Here is a 24,420-nt window from a genome sequence, read left to right on the forward strand (position 1 = left end):
TTGGTTTCCCTGGTTACGCCTGACGGTTTATTTAGCAACCGGAGATATTTATACTCGTAGAACCCTTCAGTTTACTGCCTGTTGCTATGGTTACTCACAGTTGATGTAGCCAGCGCATTTATTTATTCATTTCGAACGGTAAACAGTCAGTTTCACCAGAACTCCTCTATCACTTTTTAATGGACACCCTGCAGCCAATCAGAATCGAGTATTCACCCAGACCATGGTATAACATTAGTTAATGTATTAACTAACATGAACTAACCATGAGCAATCCATTTGTTACAGTATTTGTTCATCTTTAACGTTAGTTAATAAAAATACAGCTGTTCATTGTTAGTTGTTAGTTCAGTGCATTAACTAATATCTAAAGTATTAGTAAACGTTGAAATTAACATTAACAAAGATGATTAAATGCTGTATATGTACAGTTAATTATTAGTTAATGTTAAACTTAACTGTAAAGTGTTACCAATAAAACAATCACATTAAATCAAAACCACACTCATTTAGTTTTTTGGAACGATCACTTGCGCCTGTTGGCCAGCAGGGGGCGCAGTTAAGCCATACTTCTGTGCATACTTGACATCTCATTTGCCAATTAACCTAAGGGCAGGGAACTAAGTATGTGCTAATGATGTATGGCATCCTGTGCTGGTTTAATTTCCCCTGGCAGACCTTCCTCTCTGTCAGACACACACACCTCGTCTGACCCAGCTCACCTCCAGTGTGGTGAGCACAATCTTATCCACGGAGGAGAAGTAGGCATCCCAGAGCATCTGTGTCCGCTGTCGGAGAGCCAGAACCCGGTCAGGGGAAACCGCCCGAACCGTAGACGGAACCTGAGGAACAGAATCATAGATCAGTGGAGTAAGTCCAAAACCTCAGTCGAGTTTACCTCCACAAACACACATGTGGGTAACAACACTTCATAATAATGATCCGTCATGTTCAGCATCATTACTCCAGTCTTCAGTGTCACATGATCCTTCACAAATCATTCTGATATGAGGATTTGATGCTCAACATTTATGATTATTATCAGTGTTGTGGTGTTTAACATTTTCATGGAAAAAATATATATTTGATGATCAAAGCAGCAGCATTTATTTCAAATTTAAATCTTTTGTAACATAATGAATGTCATTGTTGGTTCGTGAGACATAAATTATGAAAAGTTTACCAAACATTAACGTCACAAAGCAGCAGAAGACCATTTCATTAAACTATGATAAAAATAGTGAAAGTCACAGAATCTGAGAACATCATCATATGTTTTAACTAGCATATTTTTCCATCCTTATGTTCCCTCTTCAGGAGGAAGAGCGGGAAGGAGTGTTACCTGTAGCAACAGTCTCTCGTCGCCCTCGACGACGGCCTGGTTCCACTGGATGACATCAGAGAAAGGTAATTCCCATCCGTTACTGAGTAACACCGGGATACAAGCGGCCTGTGAGGACAGAGGTGGCACAGACTATAATTAGCATCAGCACAAACAAGTCCTCTGCTGACACACACACACACACACACACTTACTCACATACACACACACACTTACTCACATACAAACTCACACTAACTCACTCACACACACACACTCACAGTCACACACACACACACACACACACACACAAACACACACACACAGTCACAGTCACACACAGTCACACACACACACACACAGTACAAGTTCACCCCAAATGCACTGAAATTTAGTCATCTGAGTTTCCCCTTTAGGCAAGGTTATGAGATCGAATATCTAGCGTGTGATGAAGCGTTCTGGGTGTGTACGGTGTCTCGGAGGGGCCAGTTCGTGACTGTTCTCACACAGCACTCTAATCGCACACACAGATGTGTTAATTACCCCGTCTGAACAGCAGAGACGCAGGAGTCCATGATTTATTGAAGCGCAGTTGCTCTCCATCCCTCCTGTTTACTATTCCATCTTGATGTTGCTCTACTTTTCCTCCCAGACTCCTTGTTTGCCTTTTTCCGTCGTTCAGCCGGGATTCTGCTCTTTTTAATTAAATCACAAGAGAATGCAATCCTAATAACGGGCCGAGATCAAACCGGAGTGTGAAGCCATGCTTTCATCCTAAACACAGCGAACCGCCCCAGGTGTTGATCTCTCCTCTCCTCCTGAAACACTCGGAGATCAGGAGCCGGCGTTTGTGTGTCGAGGAACATACACACACACACACACACACACACACACACACACACAGACGGCGTGAGGTTAGAGATCTGGAGGATCTCTGTGACATGTGGGAGTTTACAGAGCTAAGATATCTTATTTCAACTCATGTATTTATGACCCATATACATTTATAAAACCGATTGGATGAGCCACGATTGAATTAGAAACCACGCATGACCGCATGTTATCTTTTAATCTTTTTATGTTTTAATTTTATAGCTTAATTATATTTTATTTTTATAGTTTTTATTTATGCAAGAGACAAAAAAGGTATATTATTGTAAATAATCGTTAATTTACATTATACAATTTAGCCACTTAAAGCAGAAGGATCTAATTCACACCCTGAACTGAACTGGGGTAAATCATGTTGTTTAATTTTATTTTTAATTGCCACATAAACAGCCTAGAGTTAAGATAACGAACATATAATAATTGGTGTTCAATCTGATATTTAATATTAAATGTATGTTATTTAACACAACTGTGACTGCATTTATTTAATATAATTTTTTTATTTTTTTTTATTTAATTTAATATAATTTAATGTAATTTAATTACATTTTTATTTATTATTTATTTATTGTATTTTAATTGCCACATTGTTTGGAAACCACAAAAAGGCCACTGTTAGTGTTTATTCTGCATTATATTATTATGCAGTGTTTATTCTGAGAACTATTACTAATACATTTATGGATCTAATTTATACCCTTAACAGGGATAAATCCTGAAGTTTCATTTTATTTTAATTGCCACATAGCTTCAGAACCATAAATAGTCAATAGTTAGAATAATGAGCTATATTTATTGGTGTTCAACTTCAATTTGATAATGTTTAATATTAAATGTAACTTATTTAACACACACCTGTGACTGCATTTATTTTATTTTATTTTATTTTATTTTATTTTATTTTATTTTATTTTATTTTATTTTATTTTATTTTATTTTATTTTATCAATATAAGCATTAAGATGCTGTTGAGTTCGAGTCTGGTATTGATAATGTCTGTTATACAAATTCCAAGCTCTTCCAGACAGACTAGACAGAATTCCAAAGTAATATATTTAATATTAATGTTTTGAAAATTCATTGTTTTGAATTTGGACAAACGAATTTGCATTGAAATCCATTCTAATTGTGTTTTTAGATACTAAATCTGCAAAAGGGATTGATGAGAATTAATCTTAACTACAGGAATATGGATATTGATCAAAATATGGCATTATGTCACTCACACATTCTCTTAGCTTGAGAACAGAAATGCCCATTTACCCACTGCTGAAAAAACTGAAAAAGGTCTGAAAGCTGTCACTGGTGTGGTATCTTTTCAAAATGAACACTTTTGTTTCATTTAGGTACTAATATTTACATTTTAGGTACTAATATGTACCTTTAAAGCTACAATATGTAATAATTTTCGCCGCTAGGGGTCGCTAACCTCTAACAATAACAAAGGCGTAGATTGATGACGCATAAGCGGAATGATGGAACTTGCTGTCGTGCCGAAGGATCTAATAATGTTTATGGATGAGTGAATACATTGATGTTTTTAACATGACTGTGGTGTGACGCGGGCGCGAGTGCTAATGAGAGACAGATATCAGCGCCACACACGAGTCCTGCGGATATACCGGAACGAGGACATTTCATTCTACCGAACTAACTTACCCACAACTGCTGAATAATACTCACACAGGGCAGTTTATTAGACGAATGAAACTTTCTCTTACTCTACACTATCACACTTAACTGCATTTGAGTGTGTTAAAGTTATAATGTTATTCTAGAGTTAGAAGTTAGTTTGTCTGTATGAGACTAGCAGTGAGCGAGATCAACATTAGAATAACAGACTGATCATATTCTAACATTTCATCATGTTGAGCTATATAACACTGATTAGTTTTATGTACATTTGCTCACCCGTCTAATAAAGCTCACGCAGGAGCGGCGTCTCTGTCGAGTCGAAGTTAGCCGCGGACGCTAGCTCGAAAACGCCACGCTGATATTGATCCTCGGTTTAGTTCTCCTTTTGACCCAAAGTCTGCTTGTCGTGATCCATAATGTTTGAACGATACAACAACAGCGTGAGCGCGCCGCTAGACGTAACGCAGTGTTCCACGTCTGTCGCCATGGTTACTACGGCAGTACGAGCGGAAACCAGGGATAACGCGGATAATACGTCATTGACAGGCCACAAGTGTACAGGGACGGCCACTTTTTAAAATTGTGAATTTCTCTGGAAACATTTAGGATAATGGACGTACACAACTGAAAGACATACTGTATATAACAAGTGGTTTTTGGATATTTTGATACAAAATTCTTACATATTGTACCTTTAAGGTACCAATATGCACACTTTAGGTACAAAAGTGGAAAGGTACCCCAGCTTTTGTACCTTTTCTTCTGAGAGTGCCCGGTTAGGAGCTTCTTGGCCTGAAATGTTTGAGAACCTCTGTTCTAGAACTTTCCGCAGGGCTTGTAATTGCCAGTTCTTTCTGTGGCTTTGGCTTCCTCCAAAGAAAAGAGATCTCTGAACTCAGACAGGGGCTTATGCGGAGTAAATGCGAGGGAATCAGTGTGAGGGTCGAGCCGTTGCCAAACCCAGCGTTCTGCGGATTCATGCATTGAGCGAGAGCTTCCGGCCCTTTCACACACACCAGCAGGACGTCCAGGAATATACAAGAATACACACGCCTGGGAAGGTTTTCCACTCGCCGGCTAATGTGCTGTTTATCCGGGAGACTCCGAGACCTGACTGTTTTCATAATCCACCAGACCGTCCTCGCATCTCTAAAGGGATTGTGGGTAACAACACTTTATAATAATGGTCCGTCATTAATAATAAGTAACTATGCAGGAAGCAATGCAGGACTAATGAGTAGTTCTACATGAACACTTCAGCTACTACTATATTAACTAATGTAGAAACAAGCAACTAATCAGTACGGAATATTGAATAGGACTAAGATAGTTCCTTATTACGAATTCTTAATTAATTACTAATCACAACATTAACATGTCTGAGACATTAGCAATTGTCTTTTTATACACTCAACGTGGTCATAAAATGCATCACTAATTACTCAAGTGTTGCCTAGCCACTCTTCAGGAACTACTAGTGATCTGGACCATTATTTTAAATGGTGAAAAACATATTTTTCACTTTAAAATAATGGTCTAGATCATTAGTACTCATTTTTACTCAGAACATGGTCATAAAATGCATCACTAATTACTCAAGTCACTCTTATAGGACTAGTGATGACTATATTCAGAGTAAAAATGATAACTGATCATCTCAGACACACCATAATCTTCTTTATAATTTGTCAGTTAGTTAATAGTCATCAATGAGGCTAATCTCATTAAGTAATTATTGATTAACTAAATGTGATATTACTGTTTCTACATTAGTTAACAGTAGTAGCTGAAGTGTTCATGTAGAACTACTCAATAGTCCTGCATTACTTTCTGCAGAGTTACTTATTAATGACGGACCATTATTATAAAGTGTGGCCGGATTGTGAAGCGTTCTCGGCTGCGTTCAGGTAATTAAAAACTGTTTTACCTGCAGAGACTCGAGGAACCGGAACGAGCCCAAGCGTCGGCCGCGAGGAACCAGACAGAAGGTGGAGTTGTGGAGCAGCTCTTGATAGTCAAATCTATGAAGAAAAATGAAGAAAATAATAATACATTTAGGTTAAAATATGGAAAATGTCACATTGCTCTGGTTTTGCCAGATTATACATTAATTGATCCAAAAATCATCTAAAAATAAATATAAATGATTAATTTATATTGTTTATTCTAATTAAAATAGTCACAAAAACTTCCTTAAATCAAACAGTGCAATTTATTAATTACAGTGAGATGCATAGAATTCTAAACTTAAACTTAAGAGTTATTATACACTAACGTTCAAAAGTTTGGGGTCGGTAAGATTTTTTTATGCTTTTAAAGAGTATCTTCTGCTCACCAAAGCAGCTGCATTTATGTGATCAAAAATACAGTACAATTGTGTAATATTATAAAATTTTAAATCAGATGTTTTCTATGTGAATATACAGTAAAGTGTAATTTATTCCTGTGATCAAAGCTGAATGTTCAGCATCATTACTCCAGTCTTCAGTGTCACATGATCCTTCAGAAATCACTCTAATATGATGATCTGATGCTCAAGAAACATTTATGATTATTATCAGTGTTGAAAACGGTCATATTTGTGTGGAAACTGTGATATATTTTTATATTTCAGGACTCTTTGAAAAGAACAGCATTTATTTGAAATAGAATCTTTTGTAACATTATAAATGTCTACTGTCACTTTTGATCAATTTAATGCATCTTTGCGGAATAAAAATATTAATTTCTGAGAAAAGAACATTACTGACTCCAAACTTTTGAATGAAGGTAATATAATATAATATAAAATGATGGTCATATGAGCATTTCCTAACATTTCCAAATCCAGTTCCCCCATTTCCTGTTTCTTTTCTCTCTCTGTTCGATCAAAGTGTCAAAGATGCTGAAAGTAAAATATAAAAAAAACGGCAACATTAAGGAAACCTATTAGCCAATGCAAAGAGCAAGCTTTCACAGGCTGTTTAAAGAGGCCCTTTGAGACCCACAGGCGGTTTTGATCTGAGCGAGCCGTCGTCTTTGCCTCGAGCTGTTGTCCCTGGCAACCATTTATGGTTTCTAAGAACACGCTGAATCCAGAAGCTTTGTGTGATTGCCACCGCTGGATGATGAGTGAGGATGAAGGTGGGCAGATCCCACAGTGTGTTAATGAGTATGGAGATTGAGTATTGTACCACAGATCTGGTTCCAGTGCCAACAGAAAAACATTTTACTGATGCTAACTAACATTCAATATGAATTGTCAGCTGAAAGTCACAGGAAAGGGAAAAAAGTCCCTCAGGATCGTTGTAGAGCAGTGTTGGGTGTGACGCATTACAGGTAACTCGAGTTCCCTTTCGTGGTCACTACGAGTTACGTCAGTGGCGACAAAATGGGGGTTTCGCTTTGAAGCCTATCACCTTCGAGTATTACAAAACGAGCCAATGGCAGTGGAAATGCCTTGGGTCTGCGGAATTTGCATGCGTAACTCCGCCCTACCTCGTGGGTATATAAGGAAGTACGCCGCAACATGCAGATATGTTTCTCTAATACCTCTTCCAGCAGCAACCTGGTTTTCTCAGGAGGTCTACCATCCAGGTACTAACCAGCCTCAGCCCCGCTTAGCTTCAGTGGCCAACTAGTCTTGGGCTACAGGGTGATATGGCTGCTGGCATGCTCAAGGATTCCAGCGAGTTTCACATCCCTGCCTGCTGATCTGTGCAGTGGTCTGCATCCAGCGTGTGTGTTTCTCCCTGGCCGTCTCGGCATAGATTGCAAAGTTTTCCTCTCACAAAAGAGCTTGCACGGGCATGTCTTTTTAAAGATGTGTTTCTGGGTGTGGTCGTTCCGTGCCTTCCTCTGAATGGCATGATCGCTGCATTGCGTGTTTGGGCTTAGAACACACAAAGGCAGCTTTCATGGATGAGTCATGTTCTCACTGTGGGAACATGACCTTCGCTGAGCTGAGATCGAGACTCCGTGACTTGTCTAAAGGTAGAGTCCCCTCTGCCACACCCCGATCCGTCCCCTCCACGAGAGGTGACACTTTGGCTGGTGGCCAGGGGTGATCTGAGGGTTACGATGTGGAACACTGCCCCAGACGATGCTTCCTCGGGCCACACCGCCCTCTGCAGCTCAGCAACCCGCGAGTGTTTCAAATGTTAGGGTTAGTCTACGGATGTGCCTCGTATCGCATTTGGTGCTCCAGAGGAAGAATCGATGTCGATCGCTGCATCACAAGGCGAGCTGGATTCTTCTGGAGATGATGATTCGGCAGTGCTGCCGCCCTCCGGGGTCCCAGCACCGTCCGAGTTGGATCCAGAACTGACGGCTGTGCTCTCCCAGGCCACCGCGAGCATCGGGTTAGCGTGGAACACTCCACCCTGCCCTGAGCGCTCGCGGTTGGATGATTGGTTCTTGAGGGCTGCACCCCACCAGTTCCCCTCTTCTCGGAGGTGCATGAGGAGGTCATGAGATCCTGGAAGGCCCCGTTGTCTTCCCGTGATCGTTCGGCGGCCTCCTTCGCCTTCTCTGCCCTTGATGAGGCCGCGGTCCATGGGTACACTGGGGTTCCCCCCGTTGAACAACGTTGTAGAGTAACTTTGGACATCAGTGTTGTTATTGTAAACTAAAACTAAGCTGAAATAAATCAAATATTAGATGAAAAGCTGAACTCAAAATGGACAATTCTTATTTTTTATGGAATATTGCAGTGTTTATTATAAATGATTCATCCGCGCACATCATTATTGTTTTAAATTCATGTGTCTTCTTGAGTCTCGTAATCTTGAATCTGAACAACTTCCCCTCATCTATCCTCTTTTGACGAGGGCGGGGCAACCTGTCACTCACATGAGATCCACCAATAGCAAACCACAACCATCCAATCAGTTCCCCACAGACACAATCAAGCCCCGCCCACATTTGTTCTTTTTCCAGAAGCGTTTAACTCAGATATACGGCATATATAAAGACTGAAGAAAATGAGTCTTAAGTTGAAGTACTAAAATTACTAAAACAGAAAAATAAATTAAAGCTAAATAAATATTTTGGAAAAAGTTATAAAAATGACAAAAGCACAAAACAAAATTGCTAAAACTTAAAGGATTAGTTCACTTCAGAATTAATTTCCTGATAATTTACTCTCCCCCACGTCACCCAAGATATTCATGTCTTTCTTTCTTCAGTCGAAAAGAAATGAAGGTTTTTAAGGAAAACATTCCAGGATTTTCCTCCATATAGTGTCTTCAATGGGGTCCAACGGGTTGAAGGTCCGAATGTGAGTTTCAGTGCAGCTTCAAAGTCTCGACACGATCCAGCCGAGGAATAAGAGTCTTATCTAGACAAACCAGCGACCATTTTATAAAATAAAATAAACATTTATATACTTTTAACCACAAATGCTGGTCTTGCACTAGCTGTGATGCGACACACATTACGTAATCAGGTTAAAAGGTCAAGTGTGACGTAGGCCTAAGAACCTGTTTACACAGCAAACGTGCAAAGACTGAGTCAAACGCCATTAAAATAAATAAATAAAAAATAAATAAAAGGTAAAACGATGTTGGACGATTTTGAAGTTGGAGGAGAAAATGAGAGGGAGTTTTTCGCCCTACTCTACATTTCTGACCCGCGTGACCTTTCAACCTGATCACGTAATGTGTGGCGCATCACAGCTAGTGCAAGACCAGCATTTGTGGTTAAAAAGTATATAAATGTTTATTTTATTTTATAATTATCAGGACATTTTAGTTCTGAAGTGAACTAATCAGTTTAAAATTAAAACTGAAAAATAAAATAAAAGCTAATTCAAAATATTAATAAATAATAGTAGTATAATGGCAGTCTAGTCAAGTCAGCTTTATTTCTATAGTGCTTAGATCGTTTCAAAGCAGCTTTACAGGGATAAACAGGAAAATAATGATTCAATTCTCTAAAAGACAATAGTATCATTGTTCAGCTGAGGTCAGTTCAGTCAGTGCTAATAGTATATAAATAATACTAAAATAATACTGATCATAAATCATCCATTCAATAATTGAGAGACTGCAAACGCAGGCGTAGCGCTGCTGAAATCTGTGGTTGTTTATATCAATCTCCAGATTATTATATTCTCATTTTCAGCATCATGACAGTGAACTTTTCATCGACACATAAACACGTGTTGCTTCTGGTGTTTGAACTGTGTGTGTGTGTGTGTGTGTGTGTGTGTGTGTGTGTGTGTGTGTGTGTGTGTGTGTGTGTGTGTGTGATTTAACCGCTTGCTGGATATCATTTGAGTGATGTTTTTACTGCAAGTCGCCTCGTTTTGTTTGGCTCCGGGTCCGCAGAACCGTTACAGCGCTGAAAGAACCCAATGTTCCCCGCAGAACAAGCCCACGTTCGCTGGCCTGAACACAACCTCCCGCGGGAGTGTAAACACACTCGTATGAAAGCGTCTCTATCTGCGTTTAGCAGGAGGGGTGTTGATTTCCCGGTGGAGGAAACACTGCAAACACACATCTCTCTCTCTGACCCACTGTTGATTTCATTTCTGCCCCAACATGCATCAACTTTGAGCAAATAAATAAAAATGCACTGGCCGTTTGTATTAACTTCCTGCATAGAACCCCTTAATGAACACAGTTGGACTTTTTTACACACACACACTCTCTCACACACGCACATGCACACACACACACTCACTCGCCATACACAAGTTTCACACACTCTCACTCGAGCGCACACTCACTCACTCACTCACTCACACATACACACACACACACACACACACGCACACACACTCGCAAACACACACTCACACACACACACATTTACACACACTCGCACACACACACTCTCTCACACACACACACACACACACACACATACACTCACTCGCACACACATACTTTCACACACTCTCAGTCGTACACACGCACTCTCACTCACACTCACACACACACACACACACACACACACACACACACACACACACACACACACACACACACACACACACACACACACACATTGTGGATTGTGAGACGCTCTAATCTGCTCTTCGGTTTACTACCTGTCAGAGAACTGCTGTTTATCAGCCAATGCATCAGTCGTCTCTGAGAGTGTGTGGCGATGAAACACGAGGCAGGGCTGGTTTATATGCATGGTGTGTTTTATAATGCTGTGTGCACTAGCTGTGTGTGTGTTCTTCCTCGGTCTGCTCTAGAGGATTATAATGAAGCCATTTACTCGCAAATAGTGGAACAAATACATCATTTAACAGTGTTTTTGTCTCCAAGAGCTAATAAACAGCATTCTCTGAACACAACCAGTGTGTGTGTATGTGTGTGTGTGTGTGTGTGTGTGTGTGTGTGTGTGTGTGTGTGTGTGTGTGTGTGTGTGTGTGTGTCACTAAAGTGGGACAACAGAATGATATCTTTTGTACAGTTGTCAATAGGAATGTGTGTGTATTCTCAGGGATTTAATGCACAGTCCTAAACTACACTTCAGTCTGTTTCTCACACAAAGCTGTCACGTGATTATAGTTCATGCGTCATACTGATTACTTTCAACATTTTCTTCTTTACTTTTTAGGGCTCAAAAACATCCGTCCCCATGGAAAAGAGCAGTCAGGATGTGGAAGAAAATCATGAAGGTGAGTAAATGATAAAAAAAAAAACTTTATTATAATTCATTTATATATTAGTAAATGATCATTCAAAAATGATTTGAATATATATGAATTATACGAATGTATAGATATTTGACTCGGAAATACAGTCACTTGTTTAGTTCCAGCACAAATCAGTGTTTTTGAACAACTCAGTTGAGCGAATCATTCAGTGACTCACTCATTAATAGAGTCACTTGTTTTGTTCCTGCATGAATCATTGATTGAGTGACTCACTCATGAAGACCGAAGCTGTGTTCGACTTGAAGCGGTGTGTGGAAGTGTTTCGTTCCTGAGTGTTGTTGTGAGTGTGAGTGTGAGTGTGAGTGTGTGTGTGTGTGTGTGTGTGTGTGTGTGTGTGTGTGTGTGTGTGTGTGTGTGTGTGTGTGTGTGCGTGCGTGCGTGCGTGCATAGGCATAAGCTGAAGAATACATGACCTGCAGATGTGATTCTGATATCTCCAGGGGGGGAAATTGTGTGAAATATTTTAATATATATATATATATATAATATTTGATATAGAGGAAATCCCTCTCTCTCTCTCTCTCTCTCTCTCTCTCTCTCTCTCTCTCTCTCTCTCTCTCTCTCTCTCTCTCTCTCTCTCTCTCTCTCTCTCTCTGTGTCTCTCTCTCTCTCTCTCTCTCCCTCCTTTGGCTCTACACCTCTATTTTGCTCTTTACTTATTTCCCGTTTCAGGTTGCTACTTCCTATCAGGTGCCAGTAGCCCCTCTCTCTCTCTCTCTCTCTCTCTCTCTCTCTCTCTCTCTCTCTCTCTCTCTCTCTCTCTCTCTCTCTCTCTCTCTCTCTCTCTCTCTCTCTCTCTCTCTCTCTCCCCCCTCTCTCTCTGTCATTGAGAGCACTGAGAGAGCAGCTGTTGTGCTGTCTGTGTATCAGAGCTGCTAAACATTCCCCGGCTGCTCAGCTGTCATCAGCGGCTGTGGACCAGAGTGTGTGTGTGTGTGTGTGTGAGAGAACCAGTGTGTGAATGAGTGGGTGAAAGAGAGGCTGTTTGTGCTGAAAGTGGCGAGTGTGAAAGATAGTATTCATCCTGGTGAATGCTGATGATGTGAACTTCTGCATTTCTGCATTGTATACCTATACAGTGCGTATTATCAGGGCTGGCAAAGTTAATGAGTTAGATGGTTAAATTTAATGTGTGCAATTTTTTCTGTGTTAAAACTCGTGTAATATGCAGAGGAAACTATAAGTAAACCATTTGTTGGGGTCAGCAAGATTGCTTTTGAAATAAATAAATACTTTTATTCAGCAAGGATGCATTAAATTGATCAAAAGTGACAGGAAAGACATTTATAATCTTACAAAAGATTCTATTTCAGTTGTTTTCATGTTTTGTGGTACATTTTTATACTGTACAAACTGTATATTCTGTCTCCTTACACTAACCCTACCCCTTAAACCTACTAATCACACACACACACACACACACACACACACACACACACACACACACACACACACACACACAGTCACAGAGGTAAAAGTTATAAAAGGGAAAAGAAAAAGCTTCCCATATCTTGATATCAAAGTCAATGGTATTTCAGCACAAACTCATCAGACACTTGATAGAATCTGGTAAAATCAGACAGCTGCTCCCACAGACCGGTTGTGCAACAGTCCCTTTATTTCCAAAAAGCAATTATATTTTGCTAGGTAACAGAAAATATGACTCTGACGATATGAAATACGGCGGTCAGGTACTTGATGTCCAACTGGTCCTGAAGCAAAACCAGTTGATGTAGAGGACGGACTCGCACACCTTGCCCTGGGCTGCGTCTCTGTGCTGCAGTTACTGAGGCTTATAAAGCACTGATGCAGAGACAGACTGAAGCTGTCACACACACACACACACACACACACACACACACACACACACACACACACACACACACACACACACAGGGTGTGTCCTGTCCTCTTTGACAGACTGTTGATCTTCATCTCTCATCTGTTGCGGAGGGACAAAGGTCATGAGTAAATCACTCTATCTCTTCCCTTCTCTCTCTCTCCCTCCCTCTCTCTCTCACACACACACCTTCTGTCCTTCGCTTGCTGTCTGCAGGATTAGATATTTAATCTGGTTTGTGCTTGTCTGTGTATGTATCGCACACAATGCAGCTCAGGGGCAAAACCATTCAATTAAAGAGGACCGATGATGCTTTTTCCCATGTTCATCTGTCTTTAGTGTGTAATGTTGCTGTTTGAGGATGAAAAAGCTCCAGTTCTTCTCTACATCAGTGTCAGTGTTCCTGAACTCCTGAAACGCCTCCATTGTAGTCTTGAGTTTCTTCCGGGAATGAACACGTCACTATATTCCTCATTATAATAATTCATACGCAGAATAAAGGGGCGGGGCCTGGTTGAGTTAGTTAGTAGTGTGTTAAACTGGCGGTTATGGTAAGGGGCGGGACGTTTCCCAAACACGACCAATCACAACACACTGCTCCAGTCGACCAATCAGAGCACAGTGTGCTTTTCAGAAGGAGGGGCTTCATAGAGACAGAAACTAAACAGAGCGTTACTGACAGACTGGGAAGAGAGGAGCCGCAACAATGGAGAATATGAGGAGAATAATCAACATTCAAGCAGGAAAACCTGTTCTAGTAGAGCCTGAAAACTACATCAACACTTGTGAAAGGGTATAATAGGTCATAATACGCCCTGGTTGATGGTTGAGAGACATTTCAAATCACCATTCAAAAGATTAAAGGCCATGATTTACACTAATGTACAAGTATTGAGTTCAAGACCAAACGTATACGAACGCTATTCTGACAAGAGCTGTAACTTTTTCCTGGACATTTCAAAAGCAGAGCATTTCACTGTGATATAAAGCATGATTACATGGCAGACCGAAACAACGTCACAAACCCACAGCAGAAATCTATAGGCACAGGGTGTGTTTCTCCAGAGACTATTTCCAGCCCTGGAGTCAGACAGTCTGTTATTATCAGCTCCTAATGTATTGTGGACCATCGTGAGCCAAATGTTACTCATTTTACATCAGCTTTCTCAGTTTAAATCACACACACACAGAGAGAGAGAGAGAGAGAGAGAGAGAGAGAGAGAGAGAGAGAGAGAGAGAGAAAGAGAGAGAGAGAGAGAGAGAGAACAAGAAAATTATGATATTGATATAAACCTACATAGCTGTCCTTGTGTTCTGTTAGCGGTTTCTACACTAATAAAATAATTTACATTGACATCAATATTATCACCACTACCACAGAACCATTATCAACAAAATAAATATAAAATATGATATAAAACCTTCATGTTGATTCAAGACCATGTAATATATGAATTCGCTTTTCTCTCTATGCCGTCCTCATACAGACACAGACACACACACACACACACACACACACACCTACTGGTGAAGTCACGGATTAAAATTATATGATGATATGAGTTTACTAAAAGTAACGTTCCCATCATGTAACGTTCCCTTCATGTAACGTTCCCATCATGTAACGTTCCCATCATGTAACGTTCCCATCATGTGACGTTCCCTTCATGTAACGTTCCCTTCATATAACGTTCCCTTCATGTAACGTTCCCTTCATGTAACGTTCCCTTCATGTAACGTTCCCATCATGTAACGTTCCCTTCATGTAACGTTCCCATCATGTAACGTTCCCTTCATGTAACGTTCCCATCATGTGACGTTCCCTTCATGTAACGTTCCCTTCATGTAACGTTCCCATCATGTAACGTTCCCTTCATGTAACGTTCCCATCATGTAACGTTCCCATCATGTAACGTTCCCTTCATGTAACGTTCCCATCATGTGACGTTCCCTTCATGTAACGTTCCCTTCATGTAACGTTCCCATCATGTAACGTTCCCTTCATGTAACGTTCCCATCATGTAACGTTCCCATCATGTAACGTTCCTATCACGCAATGTTCCCATTGCGTAACGTTCCCTCCATGTAACGTTCCCTTCATGTAACGTTCCCTTCATGTAACGTTCCCATCATGTAACGTTCCCATCATGTAACGTTCCTATCACGCAATGTTCCCATTGCGTAACGTTCCCTCCATGTAACGTTCCCATCATGTAACGTTCCCTTCATGTAACGTTCCCATCATGTAACGTTCCCATCATGTAACGTTCCTATCACGCAATGTTCCCATCATGTAACGTTCCCTTCATGTAACGTTCCCATCATGTAATGTTCCCTTCACGTAACGTTCCTATCACGCAATGTTCCCATTGCGTAACGTTCCCTCCATGTAACGTTCCCATCATGTAACGTTCCCATCATGTAACGTTCCCATCATGTAACGTTCCCATCACGTAACGTTCCCATCACGCAATGTTCCCATCGCGTAACGTTCCCTCCATGTAACGTTCCCATCATGTAACGTTCCCATCATGTAACGTTCCCATCATGTAACGTTCCCTTCATGTAAAGTTCCCATCATGTGACAAAATGTAACGTTCCCATCATGTTTGTGAAACGGAATGTTCCCTCAAACATTCCAAGAAAAAACACTTTTTAAAAACTGGACGTTTTGATCATTCAGAGAACATTCAGAAATAACATTTTCAGAACTTAAAATGAACATTAGGAAAACTTTTTGTTATCTGGGATATTACAACTTTGCTCACCAAGCAAGTTTTGAATTTGGGACTTTGATTTCTTTAGGCTACAATCTTTGCTGAATAAAACGATCGTCTTGCAGAAAAGGAGACGGTAAACCGGATGAAGTGTGGGAGAGAAAAACAGCAGCAGTCCAAACCTCATCTTATTATGTCTTATTATAGCAGAAACTGGATGCCATCTGTAACTTACACACACACACACACACACACACACACACACACACACACACACCACACACACACACACATTCTCTCTCTCTCTCTGTTGTGGTTCTTCAATTCGTCCTCCTTCCAGATCCCGTTTTTCTCTGTGTTTGTGCTGCAGATATCCCTGGATGTTGTGGTGAGGTGTGTGTGTGTGTGTGAGTGTGTGTGTGTGTGTGTGTGTGTGTGTGTGTGTGCACGAGTCCACGCAGATGCTTTAATCTGATTCGTCCCAGGCTCTTTTTTACTCCACAACAGCATGATAAGCCTCTCTTCTTCATTTTGTCACTTTCTGTCACACACTCCAGACAGCTTTGGCTGGTGTCCCAGAGCTGTGTGTGAACACACACCTTTCACCCGCCTGTGTTATGAGTCACGCAGAAATGCATTCGCGTTCGCGTCGCTAACACCTTCATCTGTTATCAGCCTTCAGCACACATTTACACCAACACTCTTTACTCCTCTTCATGGTGTGTGTGTGTGTGTGTGTGTTTTAAAGTGCCTCATTGTGCTATTTTAATGGCTCCTAATTTAGTTTTTGAGTCTCCTACAAAAGATTTACATGCATTCAAAGTAAAAAACCACTAATTTCCTCATAATATCCACAGCAGCATCAGCTCTTTTCTCTCAGTGTCTGAAACGCTTTGTGATGGATTTTTTAATGAATCAACTTTAATTAATCAACTAACATTTGTTTTTCTTGCAGGAACAACATTCATATGCTTTTAAATGTTTCCAAACTCTTTGGAGAAAACTTGTGACTTTGAGTGTGTGTGTGTGTGTGTGTGTGTGTGTGTGTGTGTGTGTGTGTGTGTGTGTGTGTGTAAATAACAATTAGGGAAGTGAAACTAGACAGATGACTAGTTCTCAAAACCAAAATCAGAGTTTGCTTGTGCCAGTGACAGAGGGAAAAGGTTGGGGCTTTTGAACCAATTGAACCAATCATATTGAAGGTGACATGTTAGTCTTATTTGTTTCCTCGATTCTATAAAAACTGTTGTATTCGTGTTTTCTGGTGGGATTCTCAATGGAATTTGTCTGAGATCCTCCGGCCTTGCTTCTTGGGAGAGATTCCCTGAGAACTGCTCGGGTAGATCTCCTGGCCGTGATTAAAGCATTTAAAGGACATTTGCTTAAGTCTGTCTGTCGATTATTCCTGCGCAGGAAGCTAGTTTAGGAAGTAAGCTAGTTTAGGGGAACAAGTTAGTTAGGTGACTATTATTGAATGGAGACGTCGATTTGTAGACGAGACCCAGATAGTTAGGTTTAGGGAAAAATCTATAACAGCTTCAAAAAAGATTCAGTCTCTCTAAACCCCGCCTCTCTGAGAGCTGCTCTGCTCTGATTGGTCAGATGGCCCAGTCTGCTGTGATTGGTCAGAAAGCAAACGCTCATTATCATATCTGAATCTCCGCTCTTGACACACAGTGATACGAACAGTAACGATGGCGTGGGTTTCACCGTATCAATCTCATCAAAGTAGATTTGCTTTGTCAGCAGAAAACAGCGTCTTCTCGACACGAACAACACGAACTCTTCCAGTCTCAGATACACTACAGTGTTTGAGGGCGGAGCTAAGAGACGCTGTTCAGCCAATCAAGAGCATAGGCTGACATTATGTAAATGAGTTACAGAAAGTGAGACTGGAATTACTGACGACTCGTTTCAGTTCAGAATCACTTCTTTCTTTTGAGAGACAAAAACTCCATTCTCCATTATCTGCACTTTGATCTTTGAAACTTTGCAGACCTTTTACATTCACAATCCACAATGCATAAAAGGAAATATCTGAAAAAGCATATAGAGGCACTTTAAAGGGGCCATAGAATGGAAAACAGGATTATTATGGTGTGTCCCTAAAGCAAGCCTCAGCCGTACTTTGTAAATAATAAAATGCATCTTTCAGTGACAACTGACTTTGTCAGGCTTGTGGACGTTTAAAAAATATAACATTTTTAATGCTGCTACTTACATTACAGTAGGCCTACAGATAAAAGGAAGTCTGGCATTATAGGAAATCTGTTTTTTTTGGGGGGGGGGGGGGGGGGGGGGGTTGGTTTTACATCGGTCATCTCTCTCTCTCTCTCTCTCTCTCTCTCTCTCTCTGTCTACATTATCTCTCTCTCTCTCTCTATCTCTCTTTCTCTCGCTCTCTCTCTCTGTCTACATTATCTCTCTCTCTTGCTCTCTCTCAGTCTATCTCTCTCTCTCTCTTTCTCTCTATCTCTCTCTCTCTCTCTCTCTCAATTATGGTGGGATTTCAATGAAGATCTTAAGCTCTGTAAGCTGGACTGATACAACCCTCTTCCACTTGATCCTATCACACACACACACACACACACACACACACACACACACACACACACACACACACACACACAGTATGGAATGTAAACACACCATAATTGAAATGATACATAGAGACGTATCTCGGACCTGAATCTCTCTTTGATGTAATATGCAGCAGACACACACACACACGGCGAGTGTTTATATTACTGTACATACATTATGATGGGCTCAAACTAACCGGATAATTGAGCTACAATATTTAGATCACATGCAAAAGGTAAAGAGAGCTTTGATGCCAGTGCATGCATTCTTTACATTCCTGTAACCGCTGGAGCAAAACAAATTCATGGCTTTGATTCAAGGACAGACACACATACAGATATGTATCACTATACATGACGGCAGAATTTACACTGTATAAAATCATTCGCTTTATTCGTTTTTTGGTAAAAAAAAACAGCTGCTTTGTCTTTAAAATAAAATAAATCAAAACTAAACTTAACTAAATAAAATAAAATAAAATAAAATAAAATGAAATAAAATGAAATAAAGTAAAATAATAAATAAAAATAAAATATAATAAAATAAAAACAAATTAAAATAATGTGTTTTTTATTTTATTAAATCAAACAATTATCTATAGTTCTAAAAAATAAATAAATAAAATAATACAAACAATTTATTTTTAAATAAAATAAAATAAGAAATTAATTAAAAATATAAAAAATATATATTATTTTAGGCATTAATCATTAAAAAGTCTTAATAACTTATGCCATTTTGCTTTTCAAGTACATTTATTTTGCTTCATGGTTATTTAGATATTTTCAAATGATTAAAATGTAGTTATTTAAGACCAAAATACTGAGAAATACTAAGAAAAGGATTTTAAAAAATGTGTTTCTTTAGATAAAAGAGTCAAACCTCTAAAAAATAATAGATGCAAAGGAAAGTGAAATGAAGTCATGTTACTCAAACACTCAGAGGAGGAAAACCTGTGAGAAAATAAACAGAGAACGAGTTAGAGAACATCTCAGTTCATCGATGGCTCGCTGTTGGATTATTTATTCTACATTTACACATCAATGGCCGTCTATCTGTCTCTTGCGCCCTCTTCTTCTATATTTCACGTCTTCACAAATATATTGAGGTTGATTCTTAAATCTGTTTTCGGAGGGGCTTTGAGATTTATGTGTTTGTGTGTCTGTGTGTATAGAGAGAGACTATGAGCATATGTGTATTATAATTGTCCATAGAGTGTGTATGTGTGTCCTTTCGCCATCAAAAGAACGGCAAATAACAAAGCAAGACAAACTGTTCCTTTCATCCGTCAGCTTGAGCCGCTCCATTAGAAACCACTCACCCCTTCAAACCTGCAGAATAAACACGTTTTCTCTCATTACATCAGTGCGGGATTCACTTCATTCCCTCATAATACGCCAGTTAATCCTGCTTTCATTCCTTCAAACATTTAAAATACTCATTTAACTGGTTTTGAGCTTAAACAAACAGTGTTTCGGAGGCTTTGCAGCTGCGCTAACATCAGGACAGAGAGCAAACGCTCTCGATCTTCTGTTTTTCTGTCTCAGTCTTTCTGTTTTCTCTTGGATTCTCTTCATCTTTGACGTCTCTCTCTCTGTGTGGCACGAGAGGACGGTGTTTGGAAATCCTACATAATTCAGCATGCGTGCTTTTCCGTAAAAAGGGTACAAAACAGATCGAGAAATAGTTCATAAAATATATATTTTCCACAAATAGACAATTAAAGGATGAAGACGTTTTTTTTTTTTTACATAAAATATATATTTTTGGATCAGATTTGTATTACATTGCTGCATGATTTTAATTCGTTATGCGAAAATGGTCAAAAAAGGCTCAAAATCATCATTTTAAGGGTGGATATACAGATATTTAATGTGTTTGAAGCTTCATGTTAGATAATAGTTTAGACCTAAAACTACACTTTTTAATATACTGGTACTGAAACACACTGGAAAAAGTACACCGCACAAAATCATTATCTTCATATCATATCAGTTTTTATGAATTCATAAATAAATAAGGATTTTATAGTTCAATATTTATATATTATAACAGTTTATTGCTAAAAATATTTTTTAATTTTAAACCACAAATTAGTTTATGTAGTTTAACGTATATTTCTTATTTTAGGCATAAACCATAAATTAATTTATGTTAATTTTACATAATTCCTAACCAAATAAGAGGGAGATGAGAAAGAATCTCCGAGACGGGAGGAGGAAGAGATGATGTGCGTTTGAAGGATAAATACGTTTCATCTGTCACGGTTGGCAAGAAGAAGAGGAGGATAAGGAGAGAGAGAGATTAAATATCCTGTTTTTGAGCAGATGAACACGTAGGAGAATCTGTCACGTAGAAACGTCTGACAGGTAATTCACATTACTGCTATGTTTTATAGTCCTGACACATCTACAACCTGTGAGCCTTCATCATCAGCGCCGCACTTTTACACTTACCATTTCAGCTAACAGGGAAGGTTTTCTCAAAGTTATGAACAGGAACATTTTGTTCAAAGTGATCTGCTCTTTCATAACGTTATTTATGCATCATTCATGGAATATTCGTCTAATATGTTTAACCCTCTGGTGCTCTTCGCATGTCGGTCAAAAATTACAATGAAATTAATGTACTATATTTTAGTTCGATAATGTTTTTTATTTAAGATTTTACATTTTTAAGGGAATTTTATGGTACTAAATTATATTTACGCTGTATTTATAATCCATTTATTCACTTTTTGAGCGTAGACCTGAAAATGTAATTTCCAACTTAAACTGTGGTAAATATTGAATTCTTTACAGCGACAGACTGAAAGACGCTTTTTAAAGACGACACTTGGCAGATTATTGCTGAAGTGAAAAAAAGTAAAAAAAAAATTAACTGACGTTTATTGTTATGAAAATTTTTCAAAAATACTATTTTCAGTTTTAATAAATTTTCAAAAACATGTTTTACTCTAAAACTGAGAAAATCAAAGCCATAAATCAAAAAAGTTGTGTTTAAAATTTGAGCCTGATATCTCAAAAAAAGAATTTTTTTAGTAAGATTTTGTTTGGCTGCAGTACCAAACGCTTCCACTAGATGAAATTCGTCTCCCATTCATTTCCAATGCGCTCATCTCTGACCGCGAGGAGCACAAGTGTTACTATTGTTTTCAGGACCATTTAACCTGTTCCAATCATATGATTTTTCGTGTGTGTTCACACAGCAAGTGCCAATACCTTCACCAAGTTTTGTACCATTCCGATGAAGAAAAAAATTAAATTTTTTGGGGGAAATTTTAAAACATTTTAAAAAACTGGACGTTCAGAAATAACATTTTCATAACTTACTGGGAAATGTTCTGAGAAGTCCTTGTTTTTGTTAGCTTCCAGGCAAGAAGCTGCTCTTGCGAAAGAGTGTTAACCGGCGACCAACTTATGATTAAGCCTATGAAATATGCATGCTATCCTCAACAAGACTCCCATTCATTTCTCAGCGGATTATTGAGTTGCCGCTCGAGTAATCGCACTGACACCCGCAGCTCCAGAAATGAGAATTATAGTTCAGACCGGCGGGATACGCTGATTCATGAGTCACGTGACACTTCTGTGCTCCTGCAGACTGAGAATCGTGTTTGTGGAAATCTCTCCGAACGGTGATTCGCCCCTCACGACCGTATTCACCACAGCGGTGTGTGTGTGTGTGTGTGTGTGTGTGTTGCCTGAGCACGCAGAGAGGTTGATCAAGTGTGTGACACCTGTGTAAACATATTGAACAGAAAAATAACTCTATTAGAGGTCAGGACAAGGATAAGTGTGTGTGCGTGTGTGTGTGTGTGTGTGTGTGTGTGTTTGACGTTGTTTATCAGCGTGAAGCTCTGTTTAGTTCCTGCCCTGTAATGCTGCCTGAATCATAATCACACCGTGTTCGTTCGTTGGCCAGAGGATAACTGAGAGTCTGAGTCTGAATTCTCACAAGGTTTATCCTCCATTCTGTCACTGAGTTTGAGTTCCTGCCACTGTCTTATTCAGGGACACTTAATATTCAGCAGTGTTATTGTAGGCTGATTGTATGAGAACTGAACTGAGCTGGACGATGACATCATTATCTTGCAGAACTGCTTTATAGATGAAATGAACCAAAGGGTCGTCCCTATTCTCTTAATGAGTAATGGGTGTGTTTTGTCCCTATTCTTTTAAAGGGGTGGTTGATTATGATTTGACTTTTCTAGCTTTAGTTAGTGTGTAATGTTGCTGTTTGAGCAGAAACAACATCTGCAAAGTTACAGCGCTCAAAGCTCAAAGCAAAGGGAGATATTTGCTTTTAAAGAAATGGCTTTTTAAGGACTACAACAAACGGCTGGTAGAGACTACACGAGCTTCCTCACGGGTTAGTGACATCACCAACCCTAGAATTTACATAAACCCCGCCCCCAGAACACGATTTATAGATTATCAAGACAGAATATGCTAATCAATGACTAGAAGATAACTACACATCAGCTACATAAATTCATCAACTAACGTTGTCACTTCTTGAGTCTCTCCATCATTGTCTGACTCCGGTTTGAACATAAAAGGCTGAAAGTTTTTGAAATGTTCAGTGCATGTGTGTGTGAGGTAAAAGGACACAAGCTCTTGAAGCTCCGCCCTCTGCGCCGGGAGCAGCAGCTCATTTGCATTTAAAGGAACAGACACAAAACGGTGCGTTTTTGCTCACCCTCAAAAAGTGACGACTTTAACATGCTATATGCAAATATCTGTGGGGTATTTTGAGCTAAAACTTCACACACACACTCTGGGGACATCAGAGACTTATTTTACATCTTGTGAAAAGGGCATTATACCACCCCTTTAAATAGCGGATCGCTATTTACATTTCTTTTTACAAAAAAACGGAACTATTACTAACATGCTCTTTAAATAACAAAAATAAATAAATGCTGCTTTGCCATTAACTTTAGACCAGGGTTCAGTTGGTCAATGGCTCAGTCTATTTCAGTTCCTCAAAATAGCAACGCACCAACAGTGCGCCTGAACACACACTCGTTCTCAGACCAGCAGCCGATGGGTGAACACATGGACGCAAATGCATTTGCTGTTTAAACAACATGACGCAAGACGTGAAAATGAAAACTGTGTCGGGCTGAAACTAGCAAAACACACTTGCGTCGCGCCTGGCGCTGGTTGTATGATAGAGCCCTTAATATTCAACAATGTTATTAGCAGAACTGCTTTATAGATGAAATGTACTAACTAATTTAATAATTGATAATCTTTACAGCACTGAACTGACTTCAGCTGAACAACAGCCGCAATTTCCTGCAATAACACAATCTGTATTGTATAAAGTGCTATAGAAATAAAGCTGACTTGACTTGTCTCTATGAAGCCCCTCCTTCTGAAAGGCACACTGTGCTCTGATTGGTCAGCTGGAGCAGTGTGTTGTGATTGGTCGAGCGCTTTGAGTGTGTTTGGGAAATGCCCCGCCCCTTACCATAACCGCCAGTTTAACACACTACTAACTAACTCAACCAGGCCCCGCCCCTTTATTCTGCGTATGAATTATTTAAATGAGGAATATTGTGACGTGTTCATTCCCGGAAGAAACTCAAGACCACAATGAAAGCGTTTCAGGAGTTCAGAAACACTGACACTGATATAGAGAAGAACTGGAGCTTCTTCATCCTCAAACAGCAACATTACACACTAAAGACAGATGAAAAATGCATGTAGAAATGCATAATAGGACCCCTTTAAATAATTCAGAATGTTCAGAGAGCATTCAAAGGTAATGT

General features: G+C 39.5%; 1 protein-coding gene across 5 annotated transcripts in view; it reads right to left on the bottom strand.

Annotated features, from left to right (window-relative positions):
- Positions 1-24,420, bottom strand: part of ext1c (exostoses (multiple) 1c) — a 78,665-nt gene that overhangs the window by 11,907 nt on the left and 42,338 nt on the right. For all 5 annotated transcript variants that reach the window (XM_084424073.1, XM_084424077.1, XM_084424075.1 and 2 more), the window contains 3 exons: positions 5,775-5,868; positions 1,343-1,450; positions 723-842 (listed from right to left, as the gene is read on the bottom strand). In XM_084424073.1, coding sequence (XP_084280199.1) covers positions 723-842; positions 1,343-1,450; positions 5,775-5,868 — 322 coding nt within the window. The remainder of the gene's footprint in view (positions 1-722; positions 843-1,342; positions 1,451-5,774; positions 5,869-24,420) is intronic.

This window comes from Rutilus rutilus (genome assembly GCF_951802725.1).
Source record: "Rutilus rutilus genome assembly, chromosome: 11".
NCBI classification, from domain to species: Eukaryota; Metazoa; Chordata; class Actinopteri; order Cypriniformes; family Leuciscidae; genus Rutilus; species Rutilus rutilus.